General features: G+C 41.0%; 1 protein-coding gene across 1 annotated transcript; it reads right to left on the bottom strand.

The window, feature by feature from the left end:
- Nucleotides 1-1,963: 1,963 nt before the first annotated feature.
- Nucleotides 1,964-13,152, bottom strand: LOC135510564 (interleukin-13 receptor subunit alpha-2-like). Its single transcript, XM_064931579.1, has 8 exons — nt 12,560-13,152; nt 6,933-7,032; nt 5,606-5,781; nt 5,313-5,446; nt 4,621-4,765; nt 3,695-3,797; nt 3,476-3,557; nt 1,964-3,312 (listed from the first exon to the last, which is right to left on the bottom strand). Exons 1-8 carry the CDS (start codon nt 12,882-12,884, stop codon nt 3,211-3,213), a joined length of 1,167 nt encoding a protein of 388 aa, XP_064787651.1. The 5' UTR covers nt 12,885-13,152; the 3' UTR covers nt 1,964-3,210.
- Nucleotides 13,153-13,176: the final 24 nt, after the last annotated feature.

The raw sequence follows: 13,176 nt of genomic DNA, 5'->3' as shown, positions 1-13,176 counted from the left end.
CTTGCTGTCTCTGCCTGACCGGTTCCCCTCTCTCAACTGGGATTCTCTGCCTCTAACCCCTATTACAGGGGCTGAGTCACTGGCTTACTGGTGCTCTTCCATGCCGTCCCTAGGAGGGGTGCGTCACTTGAGTGGGTTGAGTCACTGACGTGATCTTCCTGTCGGGGTTGACGCTCCCCCTTGGGTTGTGCCGTGGCAGAGATCTTTGTGGGCTATACTCGGCCTTGTCTCAGGATGGTAAGTTGGTGGTTGGAAATATCCCTCTGGTGGTGTGGGTGGTGGGGTTATATCCTGCCTGTTTGGCCCTGTTCGAGGGTATCCTCGGATGGGGCCACAGCGTCTCCCGACCCCTCCTGTCTCAGCCTCCAGTACTTATGCTGCAGTAGTTTGTCGGGGGCTAGGGTCAGTGTGTTATATCTGGAGTAATTCTCCTGACTTATTCAGTGTCCTGTGTGAATTTAAGTATGCTCTCTCTTTCTCTCTCGTAGGACCTTGCCTCAGGACTACCTGGCCTGATGACGCCTTGCTGTCCCCAGTCCATCTGGCTGTGCTGTTGCTCCAGTTTCAACTGTTATGCCTGCGGCTATGGAACCCTGACCTGTTTACCGGATGTGCTACCTGTCCCAGACCTGCTGTTTTCAACTCTCTAGAGACAGCAGGAGCGGTAGAGATGCTCTGAATGATCGGCTATGAAAAGCCAACTGACCTTCACTCCTGAGGTGCTGACCTGTTGCACCCTCGACAACCACTGTGATTATAATTATTTGACCCTGCTGGTCATCTATGAATATTTTAACATCTTGGCCATGTTCTGTTATAATCTCCACCCGGCACAGCCAGAAGAGGACTGGCCACCCCTCAGAGCCTGGTTCCTCTAGGTTTCTTACTAGGTTCTGGCCTTTCTAGGGAGTTTTTCCTAGCCACCGTGCTTCTATACCTACACAGCTTGCTGTTTGGGGTTTTAGGGTGGGTTTCTGTACAGCACTTTGAGATATCAGCTGATGTAAGAAGGGCTTTATAAATACATTTGATTTGAGACAGTGCTGTATCATGAATACAGTCACAGGTAACCTGGAATGACAGTACACTAGCTGAAGTTTTGTTTAGTAGATGTTTTTTTTGCACCTTTTTGTATTAAAAAAAATTAGAAAACTTTAACTAGTTCAGAACAAATTCCTATTTACAATGACAGCCTTGGAAGAGTGGGTAAACTGTTGTTCAGGTGCAGAACATATTTTTTTACTTTGTCAGCTTGGGGATTCGATCTGGCAGCCTTTCGGTTACTGGCCCAACGCTCTAACCACTAAGCTACTTGGTTATGTCCATGATAATGACTTTGCTCAGAAAAAGTTGTCTCGTCTTGGCACCGTTCACTCTATGGTACTCCAGAGATTGAAATTCAAATGTGAAACATTGTTTCCGAGGTCGGACAGACAGAAAGCTAGACTGATATTAACCCCCGCTGCACCAAATTAATGCTAGGCTGGAAGCAAGGAGAAATAAATGTGAGTTGAGATAAAAGAGCTGATTTGCAAAGCAACATGAACATGATAGACATATTGAGGCCCAGTGATCATTTTCAGATGGAACGGATAGTAGGCATAGATTTGTCTGTAACGGCCAATGCAGCATGACTTGGAATGCTGCTCGTCAAATCAGCATCCAGGATCCACATTATCATTTGTATTATTATAAACTGGGTGGCTTGAGCCCCGAGGTATCTCAGACCTTAAACCACAGGTAGAATTACTTTTTACTGGTATAATTGTTATTAACCAGTTTACAATAGCAACAAGGCACATTGGGGGTTTGGGGTATATGGCCAATATACTACGGTTAATGACTGTATCTAGGCACCCTGGGTTGCGTCGTGATTAAGAACAGCTCTTAGCCATTGTATATTGGCCATATACCACACCTCCTCAGGGCTTAATTATATGGATGGAACTACGCAACACCTGGAAACATATAGAACATGTACAATTTATATAAAAAAAAAAAAGCTTTGCACAAAATATTTCCTTGAAATGCAAAACACAAAATATACATTATACCACAGGACGTCGTTTGCACCTTAATTGGGGAGGACGGGCTCGTGGTAATGGCTGGAGCGGAATAGTATAAAATACATCAAAAATGGTTTCCATGTGTTTCATGCCATTATTATGAGCTGTCCTCCCCACAGCAGCCCCCACTACATTATACATTTTACAATATACACACACAATCTGTACCACCTATTCTACACATAGCTATTATGTACACAGAAGCTCTCTCTTTAATAGCAAGAGATGTGGTAGATAAACTGCAGTAGGTTGACATGCTAGCTCACTTTGGCATATAGCCTCTTGCCTTCGATATGCATTGTCTAGCACCTCTCACTACGAGATCATGTTATTGTAGTCTCCCTGTAATCAAATTCATTAAAGGAATACTCAAAAACAATATCGTTGTTGCGTTTTGCATCAAGGAAAGTTTTTGCTCTACTGAATGTGCTTTCTTGAAAAATGCTGATATGCACATTGGGGGGAGATTTTATTATGGTGAACTAATGGAAAAAAAATACTACAAAATCGTTTTTTAGTGTAGTATTCCTTTAAAGCGCCTGCCAAGATGTCTGGACTTATGGCACATATAGTAAACTTGTTCCACAGAGGATCCCTGGTTCCAGTCCTTTGTAGGTGTCCCCTAAATCACTACATTATGAACAGGGTTGATTATTCAGATAAAGCCTGCAATGCTGCCTGGGCATATCTTTGGGCACTGCCTACTAATGTTCCATTTGGTCGAGGAGTGAGGGTTATGAGCCCAGCTCCTCGTTTCCTGCACTGGCTTTCTGATAACATCTGACCTTTGACCCCAAGCCGTGGGATGCAAGAGGTTCATGAGAACAGTTGTTAGTATCTTCCTAAACACACACACACACACACGTTACTCAGAACAATACACGAGTCATTGCGTCAACGCCTCAAAACAGTCCTAGGAAAAACACAGGAAAAGGAGTCTATCCTCAACAGTCCATACTCAACACGCTCTCCGTCTGTGTCCAACTTGCTCGACTACGGAGCTCCAAGTACTGGAACTCTTCAGCAATGCAGCTGGGGTCCACCTTAACATGGCTTGCTCTGAGTGTTGGTCAATAACACTGAAGTCATACCAGATGTATCTGTCTGTACTGTGGTAATCACAACTGGGTCAGTGTGTAGCCTCTCAGGGGTCAGGCTGCATCAAGAGAAGAGTAGGGTCTTTCTCTAGGCTGATCTTACATTCCATCTCCTCCACTACAGGGACATAGAGATTCCCTATGACGCTCTGGAAGGCAGGGAATGGGGGGGGGGGGGGGGGGGTGTTAGTGTGTGAGGGCCATGAAAGAATTGTAATGTTAGCATTTCTAATAAGTGAAGTCCTATAACATCAACTAGCCCCTTACTGTTAGACTACTGCTAATAACACAAGAGGCTGTTGCTGTTCTCACCTTCTGTTCCTTATTGCTGCTCAGCATGTCCTTCAAAATCAAGGAGGGCTGTGGAATTTTGGGGAAAAGCTTCTCTCTGTGCCTGGAAAAGAACCAAAGAGGCCACAATTACAACCCTAATCACCAAAATGTAAATTGCTTAAGTGAAAAAACAAGATAGCATTCTCTTTAGACAACCCCCAAAGACAGAATGTAGACCCATGATGTAGGTTGACTTACTTCATGAAACAACAAAGACACAGGATGATGAATAGGCCAACTGCAGCTGGAATGAGGATGGCAAATACAGTCATCAACCAATCAAAATGAAGATCCTCCACACCTGAAAGGAACACAAGCAAAACGTCAGTGACTGGGTCTATTTCTAATCATGTCTATAAGATTAGAAGTCTATTACATTTACCCAACAGTACACAATTATATTATACTGTCATACTTAAGCAATAAGGCAATGAGGGGATGTGGTATATGGCCAATATACCACAGCTAAGGGCTCTTACGCACGACACAATGTGCCAACCTCTCTTTTACGTGACTGTTACTCTGTTTATCATATATGCATAGTCACTTTAACCATATCTACATGTACATACTACCTCAATCAGCCTGACTAACTGGTGCCTGTATGTAGCCTCACTGCTGTTATAGCCTCACTACTGTATATAGCCTCGCCACATTTTTACTGTTGTTTTTATTTCTTTACTTACCCATTGTTCACCTAATACCTTGTTTAACTTGGTTAGAACCTGTAAGTAAGCATTTCAATATAAGGTCTACACCTGTTGTATTTGGCGCACATGACAAATAAACTTTGATTTGTCTGGATACAGCCTTTAGCATATTGGCCATATACCACAACCCCCCCCCCAGGTGCATTATTGTTATTATAAACTGGCTACCAGCGTAATTAGAGGAATAAAAATACATGTGTCATACCTGTGGTATACGGTCTGATCAGCATTCAGGGCTCGAACCACCCAGTTTATAATATTTTCATAGACTAATGGTATAATATACACTTTTTTATTCGTCCTCCATTTCATTTGATACAGAAAGAAAGTTTCAACTATTTCAATGTTAATATAATTATATCCCTGACTGTGTCCTGACAGAGAGAGTGTGGAGAAAGAAAGTGGAGTAAGTACCATAAAGTTCAACATCGCTCCAGTCGCTCCCTCCTGCCCCACATGACTTCTTATAGACTGCTTTAACCTGGACTCTGTATTGGCATCTCAGGTCGTACGGCACTTTCACGGCTACATTATCATATTTGTATTGTATTTCCTTACTCTGGAGGAAACACACAAAAACATTGACTGGAACTCTGATAATGGTACCATTTCATTAAAACATGCAAGGACACACACACACCTTTAGGTCAGTAAAAGCAGTGTAAACATGTTTCAGTGACTAAAGCTGTCTTTGTATTGGTGTAATTCAGATTAGTAGCCCATTTTATGGTGACAACACCAGAACACCCAACCCTTCATCTGACCTTTATACTGTCTGTACAGAGATGAACAAATACACATTGAGGTCTTGTTATCAGTTAATGAGTCATTCAGCATTATTACATCCACAGGTTTTGAACATCAGGTCTCTGTTGCAAAATAGATTTTATCTCAGTGAGACTAATCTGTCCAACAATGGCCAAGTGAACCATAATTAACCAAAGGTTAAATTCAATATGAAACTATTAAACTCTTCTGGGAAGTGCAACAGACGAAAATGTCGGCACTTACCAGGTTGTCATTGTAAATTAAAATTTGTTCAGAACTAGCTTGGATAAATAAAAAGGTTATATGAATAAAAATATATCCACACATCCATGGCTTACCAGAGACTCTCGACACATGCTGTAGTTTAAGATGTAAACCCAGCAGTGGTGAGCGGCTAAGTCCGGAGGGTCCCAGCTCAGAAGGAGATCCTTCCCTTCCTCTGTGATCTTAACCCTAGGGGCCGGGGGCTTGACTGAAGAGAATCGGACATACAGTAGACTATTAGATAAATGAGAGCATTGGCAATATCAACAATATTGAATATTACTTTGGTAGTTGGGTAGTATCATGTAACTACTGATTAGTTGGTAAACATGCATTTCAAACTGTTAAAAAAAGTAGTTATTCTTACCATAATGTACAGGACGCACCCGGAAGGTTTTCTGTACAGACAAACCATTGAGAGTCCCATTGAAGTGGAAGTAGACGTCATGTTCAAGGAAGTCTCCTCTCAGGCGACAACCTATCTTCTCACCAGCTCTGGGCTTGTAGTCACTGCATGCTGTTTTGTGGGATTCACCAGGGTACCTGAAACATTTAGGGATGAGAATGTGTCACTGCTCAGCTGACACATCTAGGTTGGGATCAGTGCCATTGCTTGTCAGTTGAATTGATAGGTGCACTCCTGAAGCTTAATGACATCTAAGATGGGTAGGATATGTAGGAGAAACAAAATATGAAGTGAATTGGCAGAAGAAGCCTTGGCAAAGGTCTCCATGTGACCATTGGCAATTCATGTTTCACTTGCAAATATTCAGTGTGCCAGGAGTTATTTTACCAGTTCAGTCTGCAGTGGCATGTACTAATGGATGCCAAATGTACCAATACATTTTTTTCCCCATCTCTGGGTTTCATAATTGTCCTTCAATTCACAAGAGGTTGAATGTACACTACATGACCAAAAGTATGTGTACGCCTTCTCGACAAACATCTAATTTCAAAATCATGTGCATTAATATGGAGTTCTGGGAAGGCTTTCCACTAGATGTTGGAACATTGCTGCGGGGACTTGCTCCTATTCAGCCACAAGAACATTAGTGAGGTAGGGCACTGATGTTTGGCAATTAGACCTTGCTTGGCAATTAGTAATCCAAAAGTTGTTTGATGGGGTTAAGGTCAGGGCTTTGTGCAGGCCAGTCACGATCTTCACCTATCTCAACAAACCATTTTCCTTGTGCCACTGGGGCATTGTCATGCTGAAACAGGAAAGAGCCTTCTCCAAACTGTTCCCACAAAGTTGGAAGCACAGAATAATCTAGAATGTCATTGAATGCTGTAGAGTTAAGATTTCCCTTCACTGGAACGACCATGAGTCAATACTTATTTTCCACCATAATTTGCAAATAAATTCATTAAAAATCCTACAATGTGATTTTCTGGATTTTTTTTCTCATTTTGTCTGTCATAGTTGAAGTGTACCTATGATGAAAATTACAGGCCTCTCTCATCATTTTAAGTGGGAGAACTTGCACAATTGGTGGCTGACTAAATACTTTTTGCCCCACTGTAAATGGTTGCAAGGCATATGAACTAACAGGTTATAGAGAACACAATTATCACAGCACAAGTTGAAAATATTTTTTTCTGGCTTCCCTAGTGATTTAACCCACACACCTTTACTGTCAGTCCGTTGCTTTGGGTAGGGAGTGATTAGGAATTTGAAGTAAAATAGTTCTCACCAGTAGTAGAGCTGGAGGTCATCTGCAGTCTGATTGGCTGGAAGCCAGCTGCAGTTCATGGCCTTAGAGGAGTAGAGGGAACACTGGAAGTTCTTCAACTCTGAGAGAACGAAACAAAAAATAGCCATGAGTCTAGACTACAAAAATAGAATCTGACAAAGACTGACGAGGATCTGAATGTTGTCCGGATTATTCTTTCAAACATTAAGAATTTCTATACTCAAATGTCCATTTGAAACTCGTAAAACAAGATGAATAGCAGCACATTGTTTGTTTGTATTGTAGACTGTCCTTATCGACTGCTGGATGAAGTTCAGAGGAGTTCACTAATCCCATTTCATCAAGTGGCAAATCCTAATTTCCACAGGAGAAGTGAAAACTAAGTTAGAATTCACCCCACAGTGATTGTTACCTACCTGTGGGTTTAGCGATAGATGTGGACAGGTTTGCTTATGGTTCTCTCTGCAGTTTATAGGGTTTGTTTGTACCACAATAATATTTTTTGTTATGGAAAATATATTTCACAGCGGTTTGATGGTACAATGATTTTCTAGACTACTTTGCTTGTTTTGACATAGGTGAATTTAGGTGAACTAATTTCAGTTTATATTAGAAATTTAGCATCCAGGAAAAAGTGGAGCGATTTCTGCATAGCGCACCTTTAATTGTGATTTATCAGGGGGTGCTGCAGCACCCTCAGCACCCCCACTTCCCGTGGCTATGCACAATTATTATGCTTTATAAAATAGGCTACATCAAAAAATAATTAGGTCTGTCAAATGATTAATATCGTTAATCACAGGATTTGCTTCCGAATTTGCCCAAATTCAGGCTGTATCACATCCGGTAGTGATTGGGAGGCCCAAAGGGCAGCACACAATTGGCCCAGCGTCGTCCAGGTTTGGCTGGGGTAGGCCGTCGTTGTAAATAAGAATTTGTACTTAACCGAATTGCCTAGTTAAATAAAGGTTAAATTAAGATGTAATTTAAAAAAATACATATACAAAAAACATTGCAAGAATATTGAAGTCTTGTCTAAAGTAAGCAAAATTTGGTAAATTGAAAAAGCACACTAACCTCAATGTCAACTTGTTTTTAGTTTAAATAGTTTTTAGCTGTAGCTATAGATTATGTATTTGGGAGGTTTTCTGTGTATTTTGAACGCTTTCAGACACCGTAATAGTTACGATAAAAATGTTTTGGGCAAAAAGTGAACTGTAAAGAACGGATTCTCTCCGACAGCCCTAAAATTAACATGCCTAATATGATTAGGTATGTCCAGTGGTGGGGAAAAGTATCGAACTGTGATACTTGAGCAACAGTACACACACACACACACACACACACACACACCTTAATTGATATTTACTCAAGTAAAAGTCACCCAGTAAAATAGTACTTGAGTAAAAGTCTAAAAGTATTTGGTTCTAAATATATATTTAAGTACCAAAATTCAAATGTAATTTAAGTATCAAAAGTAGAAATAATTTAAAATTCCTTATATTAAGCAAAGCAGATGGCTTGATTTTCTTGTTTAACCTCTTGGGTAGGGGGCAGTATTTTGACGTCCGGATGAAAAGCGTGCCCAAAGTAAACTACCTGTTACTCAGGCCCAGAAGCTACTCAGGATATGCATTTAATTTGTAGATCTGTATAGAAAACTCTAAAAAGTTTCTAAAATTGTTACAATTATGTCTGTGAGTATAACAGATCTGATATGGCAGGCGAAACCCAGAGGACAAATGAGCCAGAAATTGTAGTTTTTCTAGGTGGCTCCCAGTTTGGCTGTAGTGTTTCCAAGCATGTAGAAGAGCGCGCATTCTTCAGTATTTTTCTCTGGTAAAGACAACGATTCTCCGTCTTAAATTGTAGAATTTATTTACGTATTAGGGTACTTAAGGTTTTATTATAAAATGTTGTTTGACTTGTTTGGAAAAGTTTATAAGTAACGTTTGGGATTCATTTTGTATGCATTTTGATGGAGGGAAACTGGGTGGATTACTGACTGAAGCGAGCCAGCTAAACTGAGTTTTCATGTATATAAAAAAGGACATTATCGAACAAAAGGACAATTTGTGATGTAACTGGGACCTTGGAGTTCCAACAGAAGATCAAAGGTAAAGCATTTCTTATATCGCCATTTCTGATTTGTGTCGCACCTGTCTGGTTGAAATATGTTTTTAATGTGTTTGTATGCAGGGCGCTGTCCTCAGATAATCGCATGTTGTGCTTTCACCGTAAAGCCTTATTGAAATCTGACACAGCGGCTGGATTAACAAGAAGTTAAGCTTTATTTTGATGTTTTACACTTATGATTTTATGAAAGTTAAATATTTATAATACTGTAGTTTGAATTTCACACCCACCTGCCCATAAGAAGTAAAAAAAAAAGGATGGATAGCCAAGGGTAGACTCCAATACTCAGACCATTTACAAATACAGGCAACATCCGCAGCGAGCTAAAGGCTAGAGCTGCTACTTTCAAACAGGCGGGACTCTAACCTGGAAGCTTATAAGAAATCCCGCTTTGTCCTCCGACGAACCATCAAACAGGAAAAGCGTCACTACAAAAGGGAAGCACAGCCGAGAGCTGCCCAGTGACACGAGCTAAACTACTTCTATGCTTGTTTTGAGGCAAATAACTACGAAACATGCATAAGAGCACCAACTATTCAGGGAGACAGTGTGATCACTTTTTCCACAGTTGATGTGAGTAAGACTTTTAAACAGGTCAACATTCACAAGGCCAGACAGATTACCAGGACGTGTACTCCGAGCTTGCACTGACCAACTGGCAAGTGTCTTCACTGACATTTTCAACCTCCCCCTGTCTGAGTCTGTAATACCAACATGTTCTAAGCAGACCACCATACTGCCTGCACCCAAGAACACTAAGAACCTGCCTAAATGACTACCGACCCGTAGTACTCACGTCTGTAGCCATGAAGTGCTTTGAAAGGCTGGTCATGGCTCACATCAACATTACCCCAGAAAACCTAGACCCACTCCAATTTGCATACCGCCACAACAGATGATGCAGTCTCTATTGCAGTCTCTATCTGTCCCACCTGGACAAAAGGAACACGTACGTGAGAATGCTATTCATTGACTACAGCTCAGCGTTCAACACCATAGTGCCCTCAAAGCTCATAAATAAGCCAAGGACCATGGGATAAAACACCCACCACTGCAACTGGATCCTGTACTTCCTGATGGGCAGCCCCCAGATGGTAAAGGTAGGTAACAACATATCCGCCACGCTGATACGCAACACAAGCGCCCCTTGGATGAGTGCTCAGTCCCCTACTGTAATCCCTCATTGTCTAAAAGTTATCCTTGCAACTGGGAAACTCAGCGAGGGTGGGGTTAAGACAACAACAACCCCTGCAGATAACATGAACCCAGAGTGGCTTATGATGCTCCTTGGTCTGCAAGGGAAGGGTTGAACCAACCATGTCTAAGCATTGTTAGTGTCAGCTAAAAATATACAGTTGAAGTCGAAGGTTTATATACACTTAAGCCAAATACATTTAAACTCAGTTTCACAATTTCTGACATTTAATCCTAATAAAATTTCCCTTGTCATAGATCAGTTAGGATCACCAAATTAGAACGTGAAATGTCAGAATAGTAGAGCGAATTTCTCATTACATCTTTTATTTCTTTCATCACATTCCCAGTCGGTCAGAAGTTTCATACACTCAATTAGTATTTGGTAGCATTGCCTTTAAATTGTTTAACTTGGGTCAAACATCTTGGGGTAGCCTTCCACAAGCTTCCCACAATAAGTTGGGTGAATTTTGGCCCATTCCTCCTGACAGAGCTGGTGTAACTGAGTCAGGTTCGTAGTTCTCCTTGCTTACACACACTTTTTAGGATTGAGGCCAGGGCTTTGTGATGGCCACTCCAATACATGGACTTTGTTGTCCTTAATTGCCACAAATTTGGAAGTATACTTGGGGTCATTGTCCATTTGGAAGACCCATTTGCAACCAAGCTTTAACTTCCTGACTGATATCTTGAGATGTTGCTTCAATATATCCACATAATTTTCCCGTCCTCATGATGCCATCTATTTTTTGAAGTGCACCAGTCCACCCTGCAGCAAAGCACCCCCACAATATGATGCTATAACCCCCATGCTTCACAGTTGGGATGGTGTTCCTCGGCTTGCAAGCCTCACCCTTTTTCCTCCAAACATAACAATGGTCATTATGGCCAAACAGTTCGATTTTTGTTTCATCAGACCAGAGAACATTTCTCCAAAAAGTGCTATCTTTCTCCTCATGTGCAGTTGCAAAGCATAGTCTGGCTATTTTATGGCGGTTTTGGAGCCGTGGCTTCTTCCTTGCTTAGTGGCCTTTCAGGTTATGTCGATATAGGACTTGTTTTACTGTGGATATAGATACTTTCATACCCGTTTCCTCCAGCATCTTCACAAGGTCCCTCGCTGTTACTCTGGGATTGGTTTTCATTTTTCGCATCAAAGTACGTTCATCTCTAGGAGACAGAACGTGTCTCCTTCCCGAGCGGTATGACAGCTGCGTGGTCCCATGGTGTTTATACTTGCGTACTATTGTTTGTACAGATGAACGTGGTACCTTCAGGTGTTTGGAAATTGCTCCCAATGATGAACCAGACTTTGAGGTCTAGAATTTTTTTGAGGTGTTCGCTGATTTCTTTTGATTTTCCCATGATGTCAAGCAAAGAGGCACTGAGTTTGAAGGTAGGCCTTGAATTACATCCACAGGTACACCTCCAACTGACTCAAATTATGTCAACTAGCCTATCAGAAGCTTCTAAAGCCATGATTTCATTTTCTGGAATTTTCCAAACCGTTTAAAAGGCACAGTCAACTTAGTGTTTGTAAACTTCTGACCACTGGAACTGTGATAGTGAATTATAAGTGAAATAATCTGTCTGTAAACAGTTGTTGGAAGAATTACCTAGGTCATCTACTTTGTGCATGACACAACTAACAAATTAAACAAATGTGTGGAGTGGTTAAAGAACGAGTTTTAATGACTCCAACCTAAAGTGTATGTAAACTTCAACTGTAATATATATATATATATATATATATCTTTATTTTAACTGCATTGTGGGTTAGTGGCTCGTAAGTAAGCATAGCACTGTAAGGTCTACACCTGTGACTAATCAAATATTTGATTTGAAATGATGCATTCCTGTTCAGTGATAAGTGCTTGAAGTGGACCATTTTCCTGTCCTGCTTAGCATTCAAAATGTTATGAGTACCTTTGGGTGACAGGGAAATGTAGAGTAAAAAGTACATTATTTCCTTTAGAAATGTAGTGAAGTAAAAGTTGTAAAAAATAAGTGATAAAGTACAGATAACCCCCCCCCAAAAACTACGTACTTTACACCACTGGCTTTGTCCATATCAACTGAACAAAATATATTTTAATGGATGTAGAATGTACATGGGATCCAACATGCACTGTCATTAAAACAGAATTTTAAAAAACGAACTTCAGAGTCGCTGTCATCGGTTTCAGGAAATGAACATGGAATTCTAGCTTTCCAAACAAGGTTAGGCTTGCCTACCGAAAATGACCAACCTGGTTACACACATGACTAAAGATCGGGAAAAGTAAACGCATACATACCCTTCTCAACTGCAACCTCTGGAGTGATCAGAGGAATAAAGTATTGTAAAACGAAGAGAAATTCCATATGTTTCAAAATCATGTTGTCCCTTGAGTAATTCCGATGGAGCGCGCCTCCCCAAAACTCGCACTGAATTCCAAAGGTAAGTTTACTAGAATTGTCGAGCAGTTGTCTCCCTAACTGAGAAAATAATACATGTGCCTTACGTTCAGATAAACCTAAAACAAACACAGGATTTACTCCAGCGAGTGAGTTATTATTCCATGTCGTGTGACAGTGTGCTTCTACTTTCCATCTGACTGGCAAATTGGGCGGAGTTTGCATGCATGGTTTTAAACTCTTACCCTAACGAGGTCCGGAGCCTGCTGGTTTTCTATTATACCTGATAATTAATTGCACAAACCTGGTGTGCCGGGTCAATAATCAATCCCTAATTAAAGGAAACAAACATAAGCAGTGTGAGCTGGCTTCGAGTTCCAGAGTTGAGCTTGAGGGAAAGAGCCAATACTGTAGCTCAATGTTAGGCCTACTAGAATACAGGACAGTAGGATATGTCGTCAATTTGACAGTGTGTCAGTCATTCGTTTTCTTCATTGGATAAAAGCGGTTTGTAAAA

The sequence above is a fragment of the Oncorhynchus masou genome, chromosome 23 (assembly GCF_036934945.1).
Source record: "Oncorhynchus masou masou isolate Uvic2021 chromosome 23, UVic_Omas_1.1, whole genome shotgun sequence".
In the NCBI taxonomy this organism is placed as follows: domain Eukaryota; kingdom Metazoa; phylum Chordata; class Actinopteri; order Salmoniformes; family Salmonidae; genus Oncorhynchus; species Oncorhynchus masou.
Note: the sequence above shows the minus strand (reverse complement) of the source record. Positions and strands in the feature narration are given on the sequence as shown.